At 37.8% G+C, this 27,838-nt stretch overlaps 1 protein-coding gene across 3 annotated transcripts in view; it reads right to left on the bottom strand.

Annotated features, from left to right (window-relative positions):
- Positions 1 to 27,838, bottom strand: part of PPP2R3A (protein phosphatase 2 regulatory subunit B''alpha) — a 174,033-nt gene that overhangs the window by 80,888 nt on the left and 65,307 nt on the right. For 2 of the 3 annotated variants that reach the window (XM_054595294.1, XM_054595293.1), the window contains 3 exons: positions 22,359 to 22,625; positions 13,522 to 13,625; positions 5,569 to 5,671 (listed from right to left, as the gene is read on the bottom strand). In XM_054595294.1, the coding sequence (XP_054451269.1) occupies positions 5,569 to 5,671; positions 13,522 to 13,625; positions 22,359 to 22,625 (474 nt within the window). Of the gene's footprint in view, positions 1 to 5,568; positions 5,672 to 13,521; positions 13,626 to 22,358; positions 22,626 to 26,336; positions 26,824 to 27,838 lie in introns of those variants that run through there. The other variant, XM_054595295.1, reaches the window with a different exon arrangement.

The raw sequence follows: 27,838 nt of genomic DNA, 5'->3' as shown, positions 1-27,838 counted from the left end.
AGAGAAGGTGGAGAGAGAGAGAGGGAGCGAAACCCTGATATGTGAGAGATACATCAATCTGTTCCCTCTCACACACTCTCAACATGGCCCACAACGCAGGCATGTACCCTGACTGGGAATCGAACTGGGGAACTTTTGGTTCATAGACTAGCACTCAATCCACTGAGCTACAACAGCCAGGGCTATTATTTCTAACTTAATTCCACCATGGTCAGGGAATGTACTTATGAGCTGAATATTTAAAATTTATTGAGATTTGTTCTATGTCCCAGTATATGACCTATCTTGGTATACATTCTGTGTATATGGTAAAAGAATGGTAATTCTGCTGCTGTTGGGTGAAGTGTAATATAAATGTCAGTTAGGTCAGGCTGGTTGATAGTACTGTTCAAGTGCTCTATATCCTTACTGATTTTCTTTCTAGTTGTTTAATTCATTCTGAGAGCAGCACACGGAAATCTACTTTGCTTCATGCATTTTGCAGGTCTCTTATTGGATTCATAAACATTTAGAATTATTATAACCTGAATTGATCCTTTTATTATCCCCTAGCAATAATTTTTGCTCTAAACTCTGTGATATTAATACAGTCACTCAGCTTCCTTCTTCCCCTCTTTCTATCCTTCCCCCTCCCCCTTCTCCCTTTTTTCCTCCCTCCCTCCCTCCTTCTCTCTCTTTCTTTAAATACAAAGGTCTTTTATTTTTTTTTACACTTATCATGCCATAAATTCATAAGGAATGGGTTCGAGCAGCTCAGGCTCCTACCCACTCGCTTTCATAAAGTGTGCTTCTGTGTGTGGAGCAGCTTGGAGCTTCAGTTGAACCCAGGATCCTTTCTCTTTGGCTTTCTTCATTTTCTGATCATTTTCCTCCACATGTTTCAGGAAGCTATCCCAGCTCTTAGAGTATTTAATATGCTCAATATATACATTATTTCTCTTGGTAAAAATCTTGCCCTTAACTTGTTTGTTTACAACACTGTCCACTGTATATGCTGGGTGACACTGTAGACTCTTCCAGTTTTTCCACGGTAACATCTGTAGGGCATTCCTTTTTGAACAGTGCCAGGTCCCTTGATGTCTACAATACCATCTTTCTTGTAGATTGGCATGTATGTAGCCAAAGGAACAACTCAATGTTTTCTAAAAGGCCTAGAGAACATACAGCACTTTTCCTTTGTGTTAAGTCATTTTGACAAAGTATTTGAAGATGGTGGTTCCAGCTGAAAGGCCTAGCTTTTTTTTCTTTTAGTGGCAAAAAACACATAACATAAATTTCATTCTCCCAACAATTCCAAGTTTACAGTACAATACTGTCAACGACTTGCACACTGTAGTGCCACAGATCTCCAGATAGTCTCAACCTCAATCCTGCATGACTAAAACTCTGTACCCACAAAACAACTACCCACCTCACCCTCCCCATAAGCTGCCTGGCAACCATAATTCTCCTTTCTACCTCTCTGAGTTTGACTACTTCAGATACCGCATATAAGTGTAATCACACAGTATTTATCCTTTTGTGACTGGCTTATTTCATTTAGCATAATGTCCTTGAGAGTTGTCCATGTTGTTGCGTGTAACAGATTGCTCTTTTCTAAAAAGGTTAAATAATGTTCTGTTTTAAATTTTTTTGGATATACACCCAGCAGTGGCATTGCTGGTTCTATTTTCAATTTATTGAGGAACATTCCATGCTACTTTCCATAGTGTCTGTATCATTTTACATTATCATAAAGAGTGCACAAGTGTTCCAATTTTTTCACATCTTCACCAACAGTTGTTTTCTGCTTTAAAAAAAAAAAAGCCATCCTAATGAGTGTGAGGTGGTATCTCATTAAGGTCTTGACTTGCATTCCCCTGCTTATTTGGTGATGTTGAACACCTTTTCACATGCTTATTAGACATTTTATCTCTTTTGGAGAAATGTCCATTCAAATCCTTTGCCCATTTTAAAATCAGGGTTTTGTTTTGTTTTTTTTTTTGGTTAGTATGGAATCATAAGAGTTCTTCGTATATTCTGGATGTTAACTCTTTAACCAATTTTTGCAAATATTTTTTCCATTCTGTAGACTGCATTTCACTGTGTTGATTGTTCCTATGTTGTGCAGAAGTTTTTAAGTTTGATGTAGTCCCATTTGTCTATTTTTGTTTTTGTTGCCTGTGTTTCTGGTACCATGTCCATGAAATCACTGCCAAATCCAGTGTCATGAAGCTCTACCCCGTGTGTTCTTCTAGAAGTTTTATAGTTTCAGGTCTTATGTTTAGGACTTTAATCCACTTTGAGTTATTTACTGTATATAGTATAAGAGTATAAGATTTCTTTTGCATGTGAATATCCAGTTTTCCCTACTTCATTTTTTGAAGAGACTATCTTTTCCCTACTGTGTACACTAGGCACCCATGTTGAAGATACCTGACCATACAGACAAGAATTTATTTCTGGGATCTCTATTCTGTTCCATCAATCTATATGTCTGTCTGTATGCCAGTACCATACTGTTTTGTTGCTGTAGCTTTGTAGTATGTTTTAAGTCAGAATGTATGTTTCCAGTTTTGTTCTCATTTCTGCTGGTGATTCTTTCATTTCTTCTGTGCCTAAAAATATCTTTAATTCACTTTGATTTTTGAAAGATATTTTCACTGTTTATAGTATTCTAGGTTGAGAGTTATTTTCTCTCAGTACTTTTAAAAATGTTGCTCCACTGTCTTCTGCCTTGGACTGTTTCCAAAATGAAATCTGCTGTCATCTTTATCTTTGTTTCACTCTGTGAAATATGACTATTTCCCAGACTTTCTCTTTATTACTGGTTTTGAGCCATTTTACTGTGATGCGCTTTGGTGTAGTTTTCTTTGTATTTCTTGTGTTTTGGGCACACAGAGCATCTTGGGTTTGTGAGTTTACAGTTTTTATCACGTATAGACATTTGGACCATTATCTCTTGAAATAATTTTCCTGTTCTCTTGCAATGCATTCCAGCACTTCATTTGCCATCCTAGGACTTCACTTCACTGTTTCTCTGGATTGAATCCATGTTTTCCTGGATCTCATGCATTCTTCTTTCTTGGTTTGCTTAATTTGCTGCAGGATATATTCAAGTACTCTATTCTCCCCTTATCTGCAAGGGATATGTTCCAAGACCCCCCCCCCCCCCGTGGATGCCTAAAACAACGGACAGTACAAAACCCTGCATTATACCATGTTTTTTCGTAAATATACATACCTATGATGAAGCTCAATTTATAAATTAGGCACAGTATGAGATTAACAACAATAATAATAAAATAGAACAATTATAACAATATACTGTAATAAAAGTTTTCTCTTATGAAAATAAAAGTGATGTGAGTGGCTTTGGGGCTATATGTAAGTTAAATAAGGGTTACGTGAACAGAAGTACTCTCATACCATGACAACTGATCTAATAACTAAGATGGCTACTCAGTGACTAATGGGGTGGGTAGCATATACAGAGTGGATACGCTGAACAAAGGTATGATTCATGTCCAGACAGGATGGCACAAAATTTTATCACACTACTCAGAATGGCCTGCAATTTAAAACTTATACATTGTTTATTTCTGGAGTTTTCCATTTAGTATTTTCAGATTGTGGTTGAACAAGTTTAACTGAAACTTTGGCCAGCAAAACCACAGGTAAAGAGGAGGGACCACTGTAAACCTCTAAGAAAATAGGAGATAAACTGAGTTTTTAAATATCTTTATTCAAACCTCATATTTGATTAAGAGCTTGGCAGGACATAGAAATTTGAGTTCAAATCCATTTCCCCAGAGTTGTCAATGAGAATCTAATAACACAGCGATTCTTATTCCTATTAAAGTGATCTTTTTCTCTGGAAGCTTTTAGTATCTTCTCTACATCAATATTTTTCTAAAATTTCAAGAGGACATGTTTATGTATGCCTTTTTTATTTACTGTGTTTGGCACTCAGTGGCTCCTTTCAACCAAGAATTGTGTTCTGTATTTGATTCTGTGAGCAGCGACTAGAGGGAACATGAGAGGCTGGTGTGGGAGGGTCATGTTCTGTTTTTGATCAGCCACTGGTTACACAGGTGTGTTGTTTCCTCCAAGGAGGAAAACAAGAATTCCAAGATTCCCAGTGGGTACCTGCTCTGTGGACCCACCCTATTACTCGAATCTCTCCAATTCTCTCCTTCCTATATTAATGATTCTGCTTCTTCTTCTTCTTTTTTTAAATAAATTCCTTCCCTCCATTTTTTCCCTTCTTCCTTCGCAGACTCCAGTTAGTTAGATGTTGAAATTCTTGAATGGTCTTCTATGTTTCATGGTCTTCTATGTTTCTCTTCCTTGTGTATGTGGTGCATGTATGCATGTGCATGCCAGAAATATCCTTAACTTTAGTTTCCAATCCTTATGTTGAAATTTTTAATTTGAGTACTTATGTTTTAAAATTCTAATAGCTCTTTTGTTCTGGTAGCATTCTGTTTTCATAACATTCTATTCCTACTTTATTCTTCTATTCCAAGTAGGAATAGAATGTTATGAAAACAGAATATATTTAAAAAATACTTTTAATTTTTAGAACATTTTAGGTTTACACAATAATTGAGAAGATAGTATAGAGTTCCTATGTATTCTGCACCTAGTATCCCTTATTATTAACGTCTTACATTAGCAATAGTCGTAATTAGTAAACCAATATTGATACATTACTACTATTATTAAAGGCCATGCTTTATTCATATTTCCTTAATTTTTACCTAATGTCTTTTATCTGTGCCAGTATCCTATCCAGGATCTCATATTACATTTAGTTGTCATACTTTCTTACGATCCTTATGACTGTGACAGTTCCTCAGACTTTCCTTGTTTTGATGACCTTGACAGGTTTTTTTTTTAAACATTAATTTATTTTTCAGAAAGAGGGGAACGGAGGAAGAAAGAGAGGGAAACATCAGTTGGTTGCCTCTTGCAAGCCCCCAACTGGGGGCCTGGCCTGCAACCCAGGCATATGCCCTGACCAGGACTCAAATTGGTGACCTTTCGGTTTGCCGGGGGGCACTCAACCCAAGGAACCACACCAGCCAGGGCAATTTTGGCAGTTTTGAGAAGTACTGGTTAGATAATATCTAGGACATCCCTCTACTGGAATTTGTCTTAACATGCTTTATTATTTGTTTTGTCAGTTTGTTCATGCATGTGAGTCAATGCCAGGTTATACTTTATATTTGGGAACCAGGTAGGAAGTCAGCTGGTCAATTGTTCTGTATACCAACCTTCAATGAATCTCTATTTCTAATGAGCTCAGGGTTACGAGAGTGTACAGCCTCTCTGGGGTCCTAAAGAGCAGTGTAAAGCAGAGTAGCTCACTTTTCCACTGAAGTCCTTACACAGTCCCTCCTTCTGGGCTGTGGTTCCTTAACCAGCTTCTGCTTTTTATCTTCAAGAAATACTGAAATCTCTTGTATATTGATTTTCTTCCCTCTGCTCTTCTCTACCATCCCATTCACTTTCATAGGTTTACTCTTTTTAAGTTTCTGTTATTTTAAGAATAAAACTCATTTTAAAAAAAGAAATGAAAATTACCTGAAGCAAAGGGATAAAATCCTCCTGTTCTAGATAGCTGCAGCTGGGCTTTGCGAGAAGACAGATAAACTTAGAGGCATCATCATGATGATTATTCAGCAACCTATGAAAGAAACAACCGCTTAGAAGATTGGCTATGATAAACAGTGACAGCAACGTCAACAGCTGGCAGTTTCAGTCTGATCTGAAAGCCATTCAGATCAAGAATTAAATGCTCTCCTTTCAATGATTAAAAAAAGGGAATTTTTCCATGCTCTTGAATTTATCAAAGGAACATGTAAATAAAAGCTCAATAACAGGATGGTATATTTTTTTGTAGGATACTTCTGGGCTCAGACCACAGAGTCAACTGTACTAATGCAGATAACAATACACTTGCAGGAGAATGTCCATTCAGGTTTAGCACAGAACACCTGGGGCCAGAACCTCAGAGCTACCCACCAGTCAGGAGGGACCATTGTGTACCACAAAAGATATAAAATTCTGTTTGCCCAGACTGGCAGACATATTTATGGCCAACCTCAGAGGGGACTTTTGAAATTAGACTTTGAAAGATCAGGCTGAAAAAAAAAAAAGAATGCTATATTAAGTCTTCGAGCTTGAAGAATTCCTCACATCCAACTAATTGCTGGACATTTCCATTTGTATTCTATATTCTGACAGCAAAATCAAAATATCAAAAACCAAATTTAAAACCTCCTCTCAAAGTGAGCTCTTTTCATGGATGTCTATTTTTGTTAATGGTGGTGCCATCCTGAGTTTTCTGGGCTTAAAATTTTGAAGTCATTTTAGACTTACCCGGTTTCTCATCCTTATTCTTTATATCTAATTAGTTGCCAAATTTTCTTGTTTCCCTTTCTTAATTATTTATTGAATGCTAATTGTAGGTCAGGTACTGTACCTAGCCTGGAGGATACTTGGGATACAAAGAAAGTAAGAGGCAATTCTGTGCCCTGTGAGAAGCTTATGGTCTAGTGAGACAGCTACACCAGTAAGATTATACTCCCTTGTGATGGCCTCACCAGAAGTAATAAGCACAGGGTATCATGGAAGGGCACAGAAGGGCCAGTGAGATTCCCTTAAAAGGGGAAATAGGAAAAAAGGTTTTTTTGTGTTGAAAGGGTCACATGTACAAATGCCTAGTATGAGAATGCATGGAGTATTTGGCAACTATAAGGGTTGGGGTGGTAAGAGAAGGCGGCATGGGCACATAGGATTGGATCCTGGAGGCCCCCCTTATGTTATCAAGATGCCTGGTCTTTAGCCTCCTCCACGGAGAAATTTCAACTTGGACAGTAACGTGACCAACTTGTTTTTCGGAAATATCAAGCAGAAGTTCAACCAAAAGCCTAAGCATGGATACTGGCAGCGGGAGATGGAGAGAAGGACAGATGTGAGTGAAATGAAAGGACGCAGCAGTTGTGTATGGAGTGGAGGGGAAGAGGTAAGGGGGGAAAAGTCCATTATGACTCCCAGGTTTCTAGCTTGGACCACTAAGGATGGGAATTACTGGAGACCTGAGGAATATTTCCTCTAATGTTTCAGGCAACCATTCCTTCCTTTCTATTTCCATTGTACCACCAAGTCCAGGTTTTATTACTTCATGCTGAGACTGCTAGACAGGAAAGGGAATATAACAGGCTTCACTGTTCATCCCATCTTATACAGACAATTCTTCATTCTAAAGCACACTTTGATTCTATAATTCCTGTTTTCAAAAATGTTCAGTAGCCCTCTACCACTTTTGTAACTTTAAATGCCTAAGTTGGACATTTAAGGCCCTCTGTAATTTAAGGCTGAAGCCTATCTACCTACCTTACTACTGTGCTAAATGAAGCTTACTCTTCAGGCCGCCAGTCTGACCCACTATTCTCTGAGTGTTTCACGTGCATTCTTGTCTCTGTGCCATTTCTCATACTGTCCTCCTCTCCTAGAATACCACCCCTCCCAACTCTGCTTTCTGAATGCTAGCTATTCTTTAAGGTCCAGCTAATAATCCACCTCTTCCAAAACAGCCTTCTCTGACACCTAAATTCCTTGGTGATCTTTGTACTATTTAATTTATACATAATATATATACCACTGTAGTATTAGCTTTCTTTGATCTCTCTGGCACCTAAAGAGCAGGCAAAGTTATAGCTCTTTTTTCCCTTAGCACTTAGCACAGCAGCTTTCACATAGAAGATTCTCAAAAAATGTTTATGATCTAACAGATGTATACTTAACTAACCTCATTTGTTATTATTAACGCTGTAGTATGATATTTATATTTATCCTCTTTATCATTCTTCAGCATGCTCAAGGCCCCCAAAGTTAAACATACATCTCAGAAAAAGATTAGTGCAGTATGTGTGTTGATAGGAACCTCTTAGGATTGGAAAATGGGTCAGCTGATCACAACAAAAGGGCAGTGACATCTTTGGAAAGGAGTACTTTAAAAAGAAAGGATAACACTACTAAATAAAACCCACACACATATGACAGGTAAGAGATATTCTGAAAGGGAAAAGTCAAATCAGACATGGTCTTCTGCTACTAAAAATAGAGATGAAATACAAAGAAAACGTGATTTTTCAGCCAATGCTAGTAGCTGGTGAACTCAATATGGCAGAAGAAAGGAGGTAAACATAGCTATTCTAAACTGGTATCTTCTAGAGCTCTTAGATAAAATATTGTTTTGTTAATGGACAAATGACATATTGACATAAAAAGAAGAGAAAATAAAGCATAAAAAATATTGGAACAATATTACTGACTCCATTTGAGAGGACCTTTGCCACAAAGTTGGTAAATCTACAAACTCAAACAAACAAACAAAAAAATGAATTGTGGAGCAATGTCTTTCTCCTAAAAATGTCCTCAATATAAGAAAAACATATCAGAATAGAAATATGAAACGGAGAGTAGGAAAAGAAGGGAAGCACCAGGCGCAGTGGTGCATACCTGTAGTCCCAGCTACTTGGGAGGCTGAGGCAGGAGGACTGCTTGAGCCCAGGAGTTCTGGGCTGTAGTGTGCTATGCTATGCCCGTTGGGTGTCCGCACTAAGTTCGATATCAATATGGTCACCTCACGGGAGCGGGAGGCCGGGGGGCCACCAGGTTGCCTAAGGAGGGGCAAACCAGCCCAGGTCGAAAAGAAGGGAGGCAGAGGAACAGGAGCCCATTATATGTTTATTTACAAATCACCTAGAGGGGGCTAGGAAGCGTTCACCCCAGAACTATTGGGACAGGAGGGAAATTATTTCCTCTTATGCTGTGATTTTTCTACTTGACTTTTCCTGCCAATTATATAAAGCCTATCACTGGAAGTCATTTGTGTATGTCAGTATGCTTTAGTTTTGTATCATTATCTGCCAGTTATTTTTTATACTTGGAAGTTTAAAATACTATAGTTTGGTCCAAGTTTCTTTATGGAAAGGGTACAATTTCTAAAAACATTACAAAAACGTACAAGTGACTTTTTCGAGGTCAGTGTGGTAACTTAAACCATCATGTTTAGTTGCTTAATCTCCCAAAATAATCATACTTGGGGTCTCCCTTAAAACACTTGGCTTTTAAAAGGCATTTTAAGAGCTGAGAGAGGAGCTCCCACTAGAGGGCACTCCAAGCATTTTATTTATATCTGGCCAGAAGATAAAGTTTTACTACAGACATTAATCTAGTCATAGAATTTTTTTAAAGTAAAAACGAAACAAAACAAAACAAAACAAAACAAAACAGCAGGACAGTTGCTCATGTTGTATAACTTCATAAGTAGTTTCCTCCAGTTTCTAAAATGAAGACTTGTGCTTGTCTTTTTCCCTCTTTTGCCTTTTGCAGAAATCTCTTTTCCCTAGATACATATTAAAATGATTTACCTCAATAAAGGAAGACAGTTGTGGCTGCCGCTGCTGCTCTATCCACCAACATAAATGTCCATCCTATCTTAGTGAGACAGTCTTAAGACCAAAAAACAGAACAAAAAAAAAAAACCAAACTAAACCCCCAAAACAAACCCCCAAACGGGTTGTTATTTTCCTCAATATTATGCAGCTAATTGCAGGTAAACCAGGTTGGACACTAGTTTTCCTTTGCAATAGTCAGCCTCAGGCTCACAATCATAGGGTCTTAGAATATTCAAAATAACTTAGAATATAAGTAGTTAGTTCTCTCTGGCTCTTTTACAGAATAGGCTATTTCTTTTTTTTTTTAGTCTCCCAGCTTTCTTCAAAGTTTTCTCTTAAACAATCATAATTCACCTGTTCCTGCTTTCCCAGATTGTTAGATGGTTTTGCCAGCTATGCTGAACTCTGTGGCTGAAGACACCTCTGACAAATTACCCCTATTTTTTCTACCCCTGGTTTGCATTCCAGCTGAAGTCTCTTCAGTACCTAAAAGAAGCTACTAGCTGAATGAAAACTAGAACATGTACATATTTCAAGTTCTTGAATTCTGCTACTGTTATATGCTGATTTAAAATTATAAAAAAAGTAATTAATAATAGATAATCACATTACCCAGCTTTAGTCCTGGCTTTAATGGTGGGGAAAAGGGAGAGAATCCAAGCCAAACTCCCTACTTACTGCTCAGGCTCTAGGCTCTATTTTCCTCCCCCAACTTCTGCTAGAAATACTCCAAGGGCAAATGCTAATTTCTTTGCTGGCTTACTCCCGGCTAATTAGTGGGTTGTGGCTTTGTTGTTGTTGTTGCTATTTCTAGCCTCCAATTAATTCCCTTTTAGGATTGCTTATCCACACATTTTTAAAAATTTTGTAGATTTTAGCTAGCAGTTTTCCATTTGCTATAGGAGAGGTGAAATGGTGACAATGGCACTGACTTTGGAGTATTATCCTGATAGTTTACGAGGAATAAATGGGTTTTTTAGTGCTCTTTTAGTCCTTAGTAGCTGGATAACTTAGTACTCCCTCTAACAAAATGACTAAACTTCACATGGAAAACATGAATCATTTGTAACTTTTAGCTTTGGTGTGGTTCTTCAAAAGAAGTCCATTAACTCGTAGTCTTATACACCTTGATTACTTCAGTTCTAATGTAATGCATGAAGAACTTGATGAACTCAATTTATGGCTAGATTTTAAAAAACAAGAATACATTTACTATTCACCTACTATATTCTTAAGCATTATACTACAAGTGGCTCTTAAGTAGCATAAAGGGATGAAAAGGTATCTGTAAGCTGAATTCTGCTGCTATTACATATGGATTTTAAATAATGATGATGATGACAGGTGCAAAGAATATCCCAAGAGTTTACCAGGAAGGGTACCTGGCCCAGAAAAGGTTAGAAGTACATCTATAAAGAAAGCTGATCAGTTAAAAGAGGTAGAAGGAGCTAGCTGTGATATACTCTTAAAATGTACAAATATATGAAGAAATAACTTCTAAAGAAGAAAGTGGGGCAGAAAAAAGAAGTTGGGTTTGATTCAAGGAAACTTGTAAAAATGTTAAAATACAGAAGTGTTTTGATAAATGTACTATTTATTTGTTCCTTAACTGGAGCTTTCAAAAAGTAATGATTAGACTTCCAGCCAAGATGGAGGCATAGGTAGACTTGCTTTGCCTCCTCCCACAACCGTAAGAAGGATGACAAGCAATCTAAAAATAAAAAACAACCAGACCTGCCATAAAATTGAACTGTATGGAAGTCTGACAACCAAAGATTTAAAGAAACATTCGCTAGGTGGGGTAGGAGGGGAGGCATGGACGCAGTGTGGTGGCACCTGCCGCTGGCAGAATGGGTGGTCCCACATTCATGTGCAGTGGATAAAAACAGGGAGGGACAACTGGGGAGTGAGTGATCCCAACTCCAGGCCAGATCCTGCATCCCAGGGTTATAAGACTAAGAAATAAAGTTTTATAACCTCTGGCTGTAAAAACTAGTGAGGGTTGGGGCAGTGGGAGAAATTGCTGGTTTCTCAGGAGAGTCTGTTCAAAGGGCCCACAGGTTCCAAGGATGTACCCAAACCCACCCACTCTGGGAATCAGCAAAAGGGAAGCAGCTAGAAGGGCATCAGATGATTAAGGGAAGTGGGGGAAGTGACAGGAAATGGGGTGAGAGCCGAGCAAGCGGCTCTGATGACTCTCTGACCCCTCCCCGACATACAGCACCACAAAGTGGCGAAGTGGGTTCCCCTCTCTGGTGAATACCTAAGACTTTGCCCCTTACAATGTAACAGGTGAGCCCACATGGGGAGTCAAAGAAGCTCTACCCAATACACAGAAACACAGGGAGGCTGCCAAATTGAGGCGACAAAGAAATATGGCCCAAATGAAAGAATAGACCAAAACTCCAGAAAAAGAACTAAGAGACATGGAGATAGCCAACCTATCAGATGCAGAGTTCAAAACACTGGTTATCAGGGTGCTCACAGAAATGACTGCCACAAAATAAAGGAAGAAGTGACGGCTATACAAAGTGAAATAAAAATATACAGAGAACCAACAGTGAAGGGAAGATAACTGGGACTCAAATCAATGATTTGGAACAAAAGAAATAAACATTCACCAAAAACTGAAAGATGAAACAAGAATTCAAAAAAACGAGGAGAGGCGTATGAACCTCTGGGACAACTTCAAACGTACCAACATCTGAATCATAGGGATGCCAGAAAAAGAGAAGAGCAAGAAATCAAAAACTTATTTTAAAAAATAATGAAAGAAAATTTCCCCAACTTGACAAAGGAAATAGACATACCAGTCCAGGAAGCACAGAGAGTCCCAAACAAGTTGGACCCAAAGAGGACCACACCAAGGCACATCAGAATTAAAATGCCAAAGGTTAAAGATAAAGAGAGAATCTTAAAAGCAGCAAGAGAAAGGCAGAGTTATCTACAAAAGAGTTCCCATAAGACTGTCAACTGATTTCTAAAAAGAAACTTTGCAGGCTAGAAGGGACTTGTAAGAAGTATTCAAAGAGATGAAAAGCAAGGACCTACACCCATGATTACTCTATTCAGCAAAGCTATCATTTTGAATGGAAGGGCAGATAAAGTACTTCTCAGATAAGGTAAAGCTAAATGAGTTCACCATCACCAAACCCTTATTGTATGAAATGTTAAAGGGACTTATCTAAGAAAAAGATGATCAAAACTATGGACAGTAAAATGACAACAAACTCACAACTATCAACAACCGAATCTAAAAAAACAAAAGCAAACTAAGCAAATTACTAGAACAGGAACAGAATCAAGAAATGGAAATCACATGGAGGGTTATTGGCAGCGAGGGTGAATGGGGACAATAGGGGAAAAAGTTCAGGGAATATGAAGCCTAATTGGTAGGTTCAAAATAGACATGGTGATGTTAAGAACAGTATAGGAAATAGAGAAGTCAAAGAACTCATATGTACAACCCATGAACATAAACTAAGGGGGGGGGACTGCTAGAGGGAATGGGGGTAGCAGGTGAAGGGGGGCAAAGGGGAAAAAATGGGACAACTGTAATAGCATAATCAATAAAATATACTTAAAAAAAGTCCCATGAAACAAACAAAAAAAGTAATAATTAAAATTTATTAGAATTGTTATTTTTTTTGTTTCTTTTCACTTGTCTCTGGAATTCAGTTATTTTTAATAAATCAACTAGATACAATTCTAAATTAGATCATATAAGAATGAAAGCTGTATTTTCATGTGATACATGTGGTTTGCTCTTATGTCACTTCTAAAAGAGTCAAATCCTAAGACCCAAATTTAACATGTAAAACTAAGAAACTGTCAAATGGTTATTAAAGTGGTATTTCTGAAGGTCCATTTTACTTCTTAGAGACGTAAGATAAAGGCTAATAGAAAGATTTTGTGTGTGGGTATACATGGCTGAAAATCATTGACTTTTACTTGCTGAAATAAAGGGTAAAGGGAAAATTAGTGAATAAAAGAAATAACCTTTATGAAGCATGTCATGAGGACCAGAGAATTCTTTGCCTAGCCTCAGAGAAACTGATGACATACTTACTTTCTCCACATGGCAATAAATGACTGTGCTGACACAAATCCTGTCTTCTCCCCCGCTGCAGCCCTGAACATGGGGGCTTTCCAATAGAGAGGACAGCCACAGACCTGCAAATAAAACAGAAATACAGTGTAAGCCAATGGGCAAGTGAAGAGATGACATGGCCAAAGAAAGGGGCTTTGTGGCATCTTTATGCCATAGTGGACAAAATGGCTCTTGGGGGAGCAAAACTGGGACAGAAGTAAATATAGCAGAGAGATACAGGAGGGGAACAAAATACAGGATTACATATTTAATGAAGGAAATGGAAATCCATTTACCTTTCTTCCAACTTCAGAGTGATGTTTCTTTCCCCTACCCTGAAAGTTAAAGCAACTAGTCTTCCTCCTTCCTACCACTCTTACATCATGTTATTTTCTACCTTCTAGAAAGAAAAAGAAATTACTGAATATCATGGCTGTATATGCCCTTCCTTCCTATAGCAGAAAAATACAGTCACCCTTATTATTTGGTCACTTGGTGTTAATACCCTCTGCCTCTATTCTCTGGCTCTCTCCTTTGCATATTATGTTAAGACCCAGGATCAGGAGGAACCAGAAAAGCCCCAACTGTTCAAGGAAATAGCTATCAAATCTATTTAAATGGTTATAATTCAGGTAAAAAATGAAAGGTAAAAATCAAAATGCTATAATTTATTTATGTATTAGAAACTACCACAAATGACTAAACATTATAAAAGCCTTAAAGAAATGGGAACAAATATAAAACAACTACAATATGCTAAAAGGTAATTTTTTCTTCCTCAATAAAAAGCTCTTTCTTTCAATTAAAAAATTCTTGTATCTTATAAGAAAGAGTTCTTACCAAATTTACTTTTTATTCTAGAGGAAAGATTTTAATGATGATAATATCTATGTATTAGCAGAGCAATAGTCTCCAAATGTTCCAATTTTATATATATATATGTAAAACATATTCCAAAATCTGGAGCTTTTCAAAGAGGCACATTTTGTTACTAGATAAAGAAATTCTTATTATTCATATTAGATGTAGGATCTGTTGGGCCTTCATAATTTTACAAAGGGAAGTTTCTCCATTGGAGGTTGACGAGATGTGATTCCATATTAGGTTCAGGCAAATTGGCGCTTGGTGTGAGGCCTTAGGGCATGGGGGGTCCCTAAAGATTGCAGAATGCTAAGTCTGCAATTAGTAAGGCTGGGAACACTCAAGGCTGCTGGGTTCATGTCAGAAAGGAGGATATGGAAGGTGAGATACAAGCCTAGGGAGGTAAGTACAGGGCAGAAATAATAGGCTGCTCCTGCTAGGACAACTAAAGCATATTCTGCAAGCTGAATGGAACTGAACATTTCTTAAGTCCAGAGTTCAAATACCTCCACTGAGGTCAAGAATGAGGAGAGGTATTGCTTAGCAACCAAATGGATTATTTATTGTATAAATTATGATTGCCAAGGTACAAAGCTCACAGTTAATATATTTTGAGTTGTAAACTGTCAAATCCATTTTCCCCAACCCCAATCCTCCCTTTCATGCAGAATGCTGGTTTGCCAAGAAAATGCTCTTAGATGTTACAGGTTATTGGCAACTGCTGGGGAAGCTGAAAAAATAGCTTGTATTATGAAGGTGGGGTGCACAGCCATAAACAGAAGTATGGGACTGACTTTGCAAAACTGCTTTGGAACTGACTTGCTAAAGTGCTTGAAACCCCCACCACTGGTCTGGCCAAGATTTGGAGGTGTAGATACATACACTTTGCCTCCTTGAGCAACCAAAAGGACAACAACAAATTTAGAAACAAAAACCAACCAGAACTGCCAGAAAATCAAACTGTATGGAAGTCAGCAACCAAGGAGTTAAAGAAGAAACATGCATCCAGACTGGCAGGAGGGGCAGAGACGGGCAGCTGGGGTGGAGAGGATGCATGGCAAGTGGATGGCTGGAGGACCACATGGGGCGAGGCAGCAAGGCAGCAGCTGGTGGTCCCACAGTTGCATGTGAATAAACTGGGAGGAACAACAAGGGAGTGAGACAGACTGCACAGGAAAAGAAAGTCTCAAAACCTCTGGCTGTAAAAATCTATGGGGGGTGCAGTGATGGGAGAAACTCCCAGACTCACAGGAGTGTTCACTGGAGAGACCCACAGAGTCCTAGAATGTGCACAAACCCACCCACTCAGGAATCAGCACCAGAAGGGTCCAATTTGCTTGTGGATATTGGGGGAAATGACTGAAGGCCAGCCGAGAGCCAAGCAAATGGCATTGTTCCCTCTCTGACCCCTTTCCCACATACAGCACCACAACCCAGTGATGTGAGTTGCCCTCCCCTGGTGAATCCCTAATGCTCCACCCCTTACAACGTTAGGACTGCCAAGACAAAGAAATATTGCCAAAATGAAATAGATAAAAACTCCAGAAAAAGAACTAAGCGATGAAGAGATAGCCAACCTATCAGATGCACAGTGCAAAACACTGGTAATCAGGATGCTCACAGAAATGGTTGCGTATGGTCGCAAAATAAAGGCTAATGTGAAGGTTAGGCAATAAAGGCTAGGAAATAAAGAAAAATATACAGAGAACCAACAGTGAAGTGAAGGAAGCTGGGACTCAAATCAATGACTAGGAGCAGAAGGATAAACATTCAACCAGAACAGAATGAAGAAAAAAGAATTCAAAAAAACAAGGAGAGGCTTAGGAACCTCTGGGACAACTTGAAACATTCCAACATCCAATTCATAGGGGTGCCAGAAGGAGAAGAGGAAGAACAAGAAACTGAAAACTTATTTGAAAAAATAATGAAGGAGAACTTCTCCAACCTGGCAAAGGGAATACACTGTCAGGAGATCCAGAATGCTCAGAGGGTCCCAAAGAAGTTGAGCCCAAGGATGCACACACCAAGGCACATCATAATTACATTATGCAAGATTAAAGATAAGGGATCTTAAAAGCAGCAAGAGAAAAGGAGACAATTACCCACAAAGGATTTCCCATAAAACTATCAGCTGATTTCTCAAAAGAAACCTTGCAGACAAGAAGACGCTGGCAAGAACTATTCAAAGTCATGAAAGGCAATGACCTACATCCAACATTACTCTATCCAGCAAAGCTATCCTTTAGAATGGAAGGGCAGGTAAAGTGCTTCCCAGATAAGGTCACGTTAAAGGAGTTCATCAACACCAAGCCCTTATTATATGAAATGTTAAAGGGACTTATCTAAGAAAAAGAAGAAGATCAGAAACTATGAACAGTAAAATGGCAACACACTCACAATTGACAGTGGTACTTAAAAGCAAACTAAGCAAACAACTAGAACAGGAACAGAACCACAGAAATGGAGATCACGTGGAGGGTTATCAGTGGGGAGGGGTGGGGGAAGGAATGGGGGAAAAGGTACAGGGAATAAGAAGCATAAATGGTAGGTACAAAATAGACAGGAGGAGGTTAAGAATAGTATAGGAAATGGAGAAGCCAAAGAATTTACTAATATGTACGACTTATGGACATGAACTAAAGGGCGGGGGTTGCTGGTGGGAGCAGGGTGCAGGGTGGAGGGAATAAAGGTGAGGAAAAAAATACTGTAATAGTATAATCAATAAAATAAATTTTTAAAAGAGTAACTCCCACCATTAGTCACTCATTGGTTTTTCAGAATTAGAAGGGACTAGGAATCTTCTAGCTCAACCTTGAGATGGGGTCACCAGTCTCAGCTGAAACATTTCTAAGGGCTGTGTGCCTACCACCTCCTGCGTGGCTACTTCCACTATTAAACAACTTTTATTCCCTTGGATTACAGTCCTTTCTCCACAAGGCTCCTGTTAAAATGCGTGTATGTCAGCTTGGAAGGAAGAATAAGTCGCTGAGAGATTGACACTTATAAATTTATTATGACCCAAAGGCAAAATCCTAGGAGATAGAGAATGGATATGTTGTGAAGTTGGTTGGAAAGGACTGACCTATTTTGCTCACAATAGGGTCCCTGAGGAAACAAGTGTTAGGTTATCAGGCCCTTGGAGAAAATGCCAAAGGGAAAAAAATGGGAAGGGCAGTGAATGGCAAGGGCTGCAGACACTGCACTTTGACTATTTTTTAAAATATATATAATGATTATGCTATTATAGCTGTCTCATTTTTTTCTCCGCTTTATTCCCCTCTACCTTGCACCCCCCATCTCACCAACTCCCCGCCCCCGTTCATGTCCATGGGTCACGCATGTAAGTTCTTTGGTTTCTCCATTTCCTATACTGTTCTTAACCTCCCCCTGTTTATTTTGTACCTATTTATGTTTCTTATTCCCGTACCTTTTCCCCCATTCTCCCTACTCCCCCTCCCCTCTGATCTCCATTTCTGTGATTCTGTTCCTGTTCTAGTTTGCTTAGTTTGCTTTTGTTTGTTTTTTAGGTTCAGTTGTTGAGAGTTGTGAGTCTGTTATCATTTTACTGTTAATAGTTTCTGATCATCTTTTTCTTAGATAAGTCCCCTTAACATTTCATATAATATGGGCTTGGTGATGATGAACTTCTTTAATTTGACCTTATCTGGGAAGCACTTTAACCTGCCCTTCCTTTTTAAAGGATAGCTTTGCTGGATAGAATAATCTTGGATGTAGGTCATTGCCTTTCATGACTTTGAATACTTCTTGCCAGCCCCTTCTAGCCTGCAAGGGTTCTTTTGAGAAATCAGCTGATAAGTCTTATGGGAACTCCTCTGTAGATAATTGTCTCCTTTCTCTTACCTAGATTCTCTCCTTATCTTTAATCTTGGGTAATGTAATTATGATGTACCTTAGTATGTGCTCTCTTGAGTCTAACTTCTTTGCAACTCTCTGAGCTTCTTAATCTCCTGGAAGTCTATTTCCTTTGCACTTTGACTATTAAAGAAATACATGGCTGGCCTGCATTTGCTTAAAAATGAAGAATTAAGACGAAGGGAATCAGGAGATCAATGTGAGTCGAAAAAAATAAATGATATTAATCTGAGGACAACAATATAGAGTCTTTTGTAACAAAGGAAGGAATAAACCAGTGTCAGGACTTTTTACAAAGGAAGAGAATGGATGACAAGTGGGGATGTACAAGGAGATACAGAAAATGGGTTTAGGAAACTTATGTTTATATGAACAGACAAGAGTCGATGTGTTGATCAAAGTCAGTGGAACAAAGAAAATTCGATTAACACCTATAATTTGATCTAACAATGGCCTAACAACATAAAGAACTGAAAGCAAGGGGGTTTAATGATACACACAGGAAGAGATAATCACCAATATTTGCAGTGTTCTTTAACATTTTACAATGTTTTATCTTGTTATTTCATTTGGTCCTAATGTGATCCCCACGCAGATGGGGGCAGGTATTTTTATCCCATTCTGTAGATGAAGAAATAAAGGTACAGATGGTACCCTACAGGCCCCAGGTATGATGGGTCAAGAGGCAGCTATATCAGCCAGAAGAGGGGCTGGAGGGCTTTGTATGGTTCAGAAGACAGTTTCATTCTTATTCCTCCAGTTCCTCCAAGCAGTCTAGTCTCTAACAAGTGCTTTTCTTACTGTTCTTCAGTTTATGTTCCTACACTTCCTTTGTCCCTATTAGATTCATTTCTTCATTTCTTCTCCATCATCACTTAAAGCTAGGGAAAGAAGTACACAGTACACACTGAGCATTTAATAAGAAATGGGCATTGATCTGTCCAGCGCTGTTTGAGGTTGAAGGAGAATAAGCTAAACATCACCAACAGATGCAGATTTCATGAACACAGAGATTTCTTTGCACTTAAAAAACAGATCACAGCCTGTACAGCTATGCTTAAGTGTCATTAAGAACAGATCACAAATTCAAGCGGGCCTTCTAGATAGCTTTATACACTACAAGAATCCATAAAAATGTTCATTTATTGCTCTGACTACCTCTCTCCTTGTTCCTTAAAGGCTGTCTTTCTTCTCCCTTTCAAATGACCACCTCTTGTGAGAACACAAGCACATGGGGGGCAAGGGATGCAGGAGCAGAGTTCACTCCTTAGTGGCAGAGAAGAGCAGTCAGCATAGTAAAAACTGGTTGAAAATAAGGATGGCTTAGTGAGTGCTAACAGACTGCCGTGGCCAAGTAAAAGCTGGTTTAATGGGGGATTGGTTAACTGGAAGACATGGTTAAATGAATTTTTAAAATAAATGATTTTAAAAATAGACAAAATCCAATAAAATAAGCTGATACAGTAACCCAAAACAAAAACAATACAAACCAATACACTTGTGAATCTTATGAGGTCATTATACAATACACACATTCTCACTTTTATATGAATGTTAATTTAACATTTCAATGGTGTGAGCAGTTCATCTTGCCAGCTGAGCTGACAATTAAGGTCAAAGAGCAATGAACACCAATGCCTGGCATTCATAAATGGAATTGAGGTCTATAATCAAGTATAATTCAGACAAGTTAATCAGACATGTATGTATACTGGCTACTGTGCCACATGATTAGGTATAGGCAGTAAATTGTTATGCAAATGACTGTTACTGTGGTTAGACAATACAGCGTTTCTACCTTTTTCAACTTTTCGACACTGTTAGCTTCAACACTGGCAGTTTTCCCTGATTACATACAGATGGATCCTTACTGCCTGTAAACAGCAAAGTCCTTTCTCTGACTCCCCAGCATGCAGAGACCCATCCCTGACTTCATCATACTCTTTCCTGCATTTCCCTTGACCACCTTAGGCTTTCTGCTCTCTTCTCTGAATATGCTGAGTGCTACAGAGCCACTGAACAGTGGAGCAGAGAAGGGATCCCTGGATCACAGGTGGTGGAGGCAGTGGGGCAGAAAGGCCAAAACAGGTTCCTCAGTCAGGGGTCGGGAATATTCAGAGGAAAGTCGATCCAGAGGACCTGAATTCAAGACAGAGCAGAGAGCAGGTCTCTGACAGTGAGGCACTAATCATGTGGATTAGCTCTTCAGGTGTGGTGACCCAGCACAGCACCAGGGAACAATCATGTCCCTTAATCTGGACAAGTCTCTCTCTCCTTGCCTGCCTGCCTGAAGCAGTCCACGAAAATCTCCTGTCTCTCTCATACAAAATGTTGTCATGTAAGAAATACCCTGTTTGGCATTTATGCAGTTAACATGTTATATCCAGATGCAGACCCAATTCATCCTTGATAAATTCTATCTTTTGGATTTAGATTCATAATTCAAGCCCGTTTAGATAATTTACTGTCTTTGGTTCATACAACAGCCATTTCTCAAAGCTTTGGGCAAGCAAATGCCAAGGTCCTAAAAGAAGTTATAATTTATTAGTGTGGATATACTGGGAAGTTAGCTAATGGTATGTTAGCATATGTTTGGGAGATAACATGGTAGAAATAGCACAGTGCTAGGAGTTAGAGGACTTGCCTCCTGACATGTACTAGTTCTAGACTTCAGGTAAGTACTTGTGAGACTTCAGTTTCCTCATGTGTAAAATAGAGTGGAAACAGGTGAATTTTTATTTCTGGAATGAAAGAGTCTGTTTTTTATCAGAATCTTCTAAGGGACCAATGAGCAAGTTCTAAGATTAGAAGTGAAGAAAGGGGGAATAAAAGAAAGGATTTCTTTTAATTTCTCTTAGATTCATTCTATTTACAAATTACTTAACAGTAACAACAAATGTTCCAAGGTTAGAGGTAGGGGAGAGGACTGGGCATGACCGGAGTGAGGATTCAGGGACATCTCCAAAGACAGGATGGAAACTCGGTCTTAAAAGGATAGGCGATGTGGGGGTTGGCAGGAGTGGAAGCCTATTTTGAAGGGAGAACTGAGAGCCCAAATGTAAGAAGGCCTGTAAGAAGGTAAGTAGATCAGACTTGCTTAGGGAACAGCAGTTTGGGTATTATCCTCAGTATCAGTTTTCAAATTTTTAAATATGATTTCTAAAAGCAGGGAACCATCCCAGTATAAGTGTGCGTGAGGTCTTGGGAGCTCCCACTTGGTCTCCTGCTCGTCCACATGTAGCCCTTAACCTACCAAACCCCTTTGTCTGTTGAGGTACAGCCTGAAATCACTGCTAAATCCTGAGGTATGATCCAATTCTTCAATACATGTGCATGATAAAAAATAAAACCCAAACAAAAGCAAGCACTGCTATGGATGGTAGGAATCCCTGAATGTTGCTGAGTTGGGGAATGGCATGATCAAATACAATGTAATGGTCATGCTCAGTATTAATTGTTCTAGGAGGTGGCTGGAGGTTTAGAATACAGTTACTAAATATTTTACAGTAGTTCTGGCATTAGGAGCTAAGATCTTAAATTAAAACCAGTTGGACATATTGGAAAGTATCAAAGACTTATTTCCTATTGGAAAATCCATTTATTTCTGAGTAGAATCACAGTGTTGAGCTGGCCTGGTGGTTCCTTGCTTGGCTTCAGGACAGAGTTATGATTATTGGATGAGAACAAAAAAAAAAGAGATTTGTATTCAACACAAGGGAAAATATTTCTACCAAGTAAGGCTATTTTTAATGATGGAACAGGTTGCTTGGCAAGATAGTGGGGTTCCTGTCACTGAAAACATTCAAGCAGAGAATGAATTTGTGTCAGTGATGTCATGGCTGGAATTCCTGTATTAAACGGAAAGCTAGACAAGAGGTCCACTAAGGTTTTCTTCAAACTTAAGAGTTCCATGAAATAGGACCATAGCTAAAGATATATTAGGATCAAATCAATTTTTTCAACAGGGAAAGAAATAAATTTTTTCAGCATACTTAAAAACAACGAGCAAAGAGGCAGCAAAGAGAGGGAGATCAGGATCGCTAGAGGAAGGGAGATTATATATCATTTAGTAGTTACATTACCTTGGCAATTTTTCCCATTTCATAAATATCTGCTTTCTGATCTTCAATATCCATGAAAGCAGCTTCAATTTTGCTTAGAGTCTGTTCATGGTTACTGCAGGCATCTGGGAGTCCTTCAGGAAAGTAGAACCGTGGAATGTTTATGGACAATGGTGTGTTCACAATATTATTCACATGAGGAACAGGGGAAAGAGGTTGGGGAATACTGGGAAAGGTGGCTGGAGGTGGCAGTGGTGTTCCAGGTTTCTTTTCTGGTTTATTCTGAATCTGGAAGGAAAATGTATGAGACACAAAAATTATTAACAGTATATTTCTTCAAAGTCCTCACCAGTAATAGGAAGTAAATACAATAAACCACAATTAGAGATAATAGAGATCAAGGGCTCACTCTACTCTAGAGGGTGGCAAGCATGCTTCTAGGGAGTGTTTATCCGTACTTAATAAAACACATTAATTATCTGTAAATACCTGAGTTTACATAAATTTATGCTTAAAAACCCTAACATATATTTCCCCATAAATTATGTGGCAGATATTTGAGAGCAACGTCAGCTGACATATTACGGATTTTGAGGTGTATTTTAAGTCTGTTGGAATTGGACATTCTTTTTGAAGACTGTTCTTGGACTTTCTGCACATTTCTCTCTCTTCAATAGGCAGATAGAATGAGTTCTTTTTAAATATGTAGATCTAAAATCTATTGGAGGGAGTATCTTTTCACCTTCTTCTCCAGTTTAACTTTGTCTAGGTAGAATCACTGACAATCCCTGATGCAGAGAAAGTCTTGTTAATTAAAGCTTTTTATTTTTGGAATGTCTTCTACCAGGCTGATCTACTTGCCCCTAGGGGCATGTCATATTTTCCAAGATACAAAGTTCTCTCACTTTTGGTACATTCTAACAGGCAAGGATCATGGCTGTTAATTTAATCATAGCCAAACTACCTTTATAGTTCATTAACTCATTTATAGTTTATATCATTCTCTTTTCTAAAAAGGGTTTGATGAGGCATACAATAAAGACATAAGAAAGGACAGTACAAAAAGGGGGAAGGGTAATGGAGAGATTAAGATTATCTGTGATTTAAGGAAACAGAGAGGAGATACACTAACATTTAGGTAGAAAGGTTTATTTTATCAATGAAGACTAAATTTAGTTCTGAGATGCTTGGAACAAGCAAAAAGATTCCATGAAGATTTTCGGAGTTTTAACTTCCACTCTTAATTTTGATCAATTATCCATTGAGGCTATGAGGTACTCTATTAGGGGCTGTGTAAAGTATGAGCATGGTTAACAAACTGAACAAGCAAAACAGGGACAGACTTAGAGGAAGCAGGACGATAGCTAAGGTGAGGGAGTTTAGGAGGTGAAGGTATAGGGGGACTAAATGGTAATGGAAAAAATACAATAAAAATTAATAAAAGAAATTAAGTATGAGCATGGTACTGCATTAGGTGCCATATAAAGTTAGAAAGATGCCATGATTGTTGACTAGCTAGCTTTATTTTAAATTCATTGTGAACACAAAGTATTACTTGAGTGTTCTTATTCCTTAAAGTATCCTAAAGTGTGAACAATAATTCATCTGTAAGTAGATCTGAATATCATATTTCCTTTTGACATAAGAGCTTATAACATATTTAGATTCAGGATAAAAATCTTAGCTACCCTTGAAAAACATGAGTAGGAAGATAAGCTTCATTCACATAAATATATGATAAATATGATGGTATCTCCGACTTCTGTTATACATGACCCTTTTCTCATGTTAGTATCTGACATTAATAGAGTGGAGTCTGCTCATATATTAATACTGCTGGGAATATGAAGGCCAGCTGCTCACACCAAACCATTGCTGCAGTATTAGGATGTCACCCATAGTCAAGAAATGGCGCAGAGGGAAATGATACCAAAGAAAGATGGAAAACTTAACAGAAAGCAGTGATAACTTACTAGCCCTGTGACCTCGGTAAAGTTACTTAACCTTTCAGAACTTCAGTAATAAAATAGACTAAAATCCTTACTTCTTGAAAGGTTGCTTTGAGGATCAAAGGAAATTATAGGAGTAAGGATATTTCTTAGGTAAAAGTTTCAAAACAGTGCTGGGCACAGATATGCTCTTATTTGAGAAAATGAGCCAAAGGGTGGGGGGTCTCAAAACATTAAACATGGTTCTTCAGATTCTATAATAAATAAAATAATTGCTTACATTTGTAAAGCAATGTAAAGTTTAAAAACCACTTATGATTTAACAAATTGATAACCTAAGTAAATATTTCTCTCTGCCTTAATGCTACACCTGCAAATATTACCTAGTCTTATGAGCTAGTAGCAGTAGAAATTGTCCTTAAACTTCTAAAATAAGGAATACAGTTCTTCGCAGGCTTTACCAAGGTCATTTACATTACTGTCATTTCCTTTCTATTATTCTATGCTAAAAGAGATTTGTGAGACAGGTAAGCTAATCATCATAAAAATTCTCTGTTTCCCATGGTGTGATATCCAGAGCAGTTATAAACATAGGATTAAGACCACTGGTGCCAGGGGGGATGAAACTCAATAGTCTAGTGAACACATGCTGGTGGAGAAGGTTCAGATGAAAGCCTTCAATGTTGACTCTATACTTTTGCTTTGACAGAAATAAGTGAATTCAGAACAAACCCTGGCTATCTGTTAAAGTTTTTATTTCAATTGGAAAATATTTGATTATATAATTGTCTCTTTTACTTTCCTTACTGTACTTCTTCACATGGAGCAGGCAACTATTTATTGATTCATTGGTTGATACACATTTAATAAAAGTGGTATTAGTATTTAAAAGGGAAAATAAAAAGAATGTATTTATTTTGAACTTTCAAGGGTATCAATTTACCTTCCGTTGAATTAAATAGGAGACACATAATTTAAACCTTAACACAGTTTAATAAAACTGATTGTTTACAGACATTATATTGTAGAATAAAACACAGAAATACAAATTTTGCCAGACTTACCAGCAAATTTAGCATCAGCTCACTTTGAATAAAATTGTTTCACTCAAGTATAGGAATAGCATTAAAACAGAATTAGCTAGGTAAAGTATCTTAATTCTCCAATATTTCTCTTTAAAAAACAGTATCGTTTAGATATTCCTTCTGAATAGTACCCTTTCATTGTAGCATTTTCAATATTTGACCACCTCTTTTAGCTATTAAAAAAAAAACTTCATATGGTCCAATCAAATAATGTGAAATTACTCTGGGTGAGAATAACTATGAAACTTATAACTAATCCTCTTGCTGGATTCTGGATGGCCATCATGTGTGTGGCCCTTGATTTGTATTGTAGTCAGTGTTAGGTACTTGTTTGTGAGACACCAGCTGTAAGGGTGTAAGCAAGTTAGCTTGGGCTCTGCAAAGTAGTTATTGCAAGCAGAAACGATTCCATCTCACAGCTTGCTGAGGACTCTTTCACCACCCAGAAGTTAATTGCCATTCTTCATACCTACATGCATTATATCACACATACATAACTGTCCATGTATAAAATTACTTCTTCCTTAAAAAAAAGACTAACAGGATCAATACTTTAAAAAATATTCATTACAGATATATGTATGTTAACCCAAACACAGCCTATTAAATCAAAGTACGAACAAGACTTTTAACAGAAATTTTTGTTTCTCAAAGGTATGTCTATGAAAAATTCTAGTATTTCTCCACTAAATTTTAAAATATTTGTTAAGTTGTACTTATTGTCTCTAAAACTGGTTTCCTCTCTACAAGAGAAAAATGTGAGTACTGTACTCAGGTCCAGAAGGTCTATTTTTAAACCTGTTGGAATCTCTCTACAAATAGCTTTCTGCAAATAGCTGAATAGAGGACACAGATTAATTCCTTGATCTAATATCAAATGAGCTGTAACATTATTTGTACGTTAGTTCACTGGGTGGTTTTATTAGTAATAAAAATATTTTAAAAGAAACACCCAAGTTTCAAACCTGTGTCTGCTGAAATGACTTCAACCGCTTCTTAAACCGTGACGGGAGAACAAAATCACAGCCCCTTGCCAGGAAAGCTAACTCTCCCCTTAAATCCGGGTCCCTTCGTAGAGATGTTTCCTTGATCATCATCTTTGAAAAGTGGATATTTACTTAGCAACTGTCCAGCACACTTCTGAAGATTTAATACGTTGTCAATCTCGTTAGGTAGAAAGGTATTTTTTTCTTCTTATCTCCCAAAGAAATTAAGTTCAAGCATTGTGCTCTCCCCGTCTCCAGAGACCACAATCCATGCTTGTACTGACATGCAGCTGGTTCCCAAATACAGCCTGTGGCTCCCAATACTTGCTCATAATTTTCAAGTTAGAGACACAGCCTGCAATGGGCCTGCTGCTCCTTGTAGGTAGCTTTATGTCAAATTGACCTGCACTTGTTGAGAATACAGAGCCTTCTGGGAAAGGAAGCACCCACTACTCTGAGCACCGAAGTTAGAAACATTACAGTGAGCCTAAAAATAGCAACTTCTCAGATAATGCTAACTTCTTAAACCCAGAGTATGTGAGGTGTTGATTCACATAAATTAGTTTCTCCTCAAACTAGAGAAGGAATATTTAGAGCATTTTTGACTTTCCATTTAATACTTTAAGAAAAAAGAACAAGCTGCACTTCAAACTCAGAAAGTATTATTTTAAAAAGTTTTTTACTTCTTATTTAAAGGGAAGCAAATATCCAAACCCCTCCAGATATATCTAGTCAAAATATGGCAAAAAAACAAATTTTCATCCTCAAATGGTAGTATACAAAGGTATTTGTTGGTTTCAGATTTAAAAATCAAACAGAAAAAAACCTTTTTGTGTGTTTGCAGACTATGTTAGTCATCAAAAATACTTTTCAGGAGTGATACTAGATATGGAAAGATTTGAAAATTTATTGTCGAAGTGTTAGTTAGGAAAGTGGAACTGATGCCGTAAGAAAGCAGCTTTAGATACACACCAGTGAGTGCAATTTGGATACCATAAAGGTACAAAAGCTGATCAAAGAACAATGATATAATACATCTTTGTGACTTTTTTTCCTTTAAGGAGCTTTACACAAATCATCTCAGATTTTTAAAATATTCTATTATTTAATTATATATTAAAGAACTACCTCATAGTTATTTACAAGGGATTCTTCAAGTACTCTCTCATGTTTAACATTTAGACTTCATTATTTATTTTCAATCAACCACATTATTCGGTCAATATTTACTTCTTACATCTAGAAAACATAAACCAAATGGTATTACCAAATAAATCCCCAAACCAAAAACATGTTACAACTCTCTTCTACTGAACTTTGTCTAATTTAGTAGGAATTAAATTCTTTGGTTTTCTATTGTTTCCTACAACTTAACTTTTCTTTACTGATTTCCTTATAAGACATTCTGACACTTCATAATGTGTACATTGGGCTTATATGTTTAAACCTGTGGTTTTCAAATTTATTTTTTATGCTGTGAA

This window comes from Pteronotus mesoamericanus, unplaced genomic scaffold, assembly GCF_021234165.1.
Source record: "Pteronotus mesoamericanus isolate MK-2021 breed Mesoamerican mustached bat unplaced genomic scaffold, CSHL_Meso_final scaffold_54, whole genome shotgun sequence".
NCBI lineage: Eukaryota > Metazoa > Chordata > Mammalia > Chiroptera > Mormoopidae > Pteronotus > Pteronotus mesoamericanus.
This window is presented reverse-complemented; position numbering and strand designations above follow the sequence as displayed.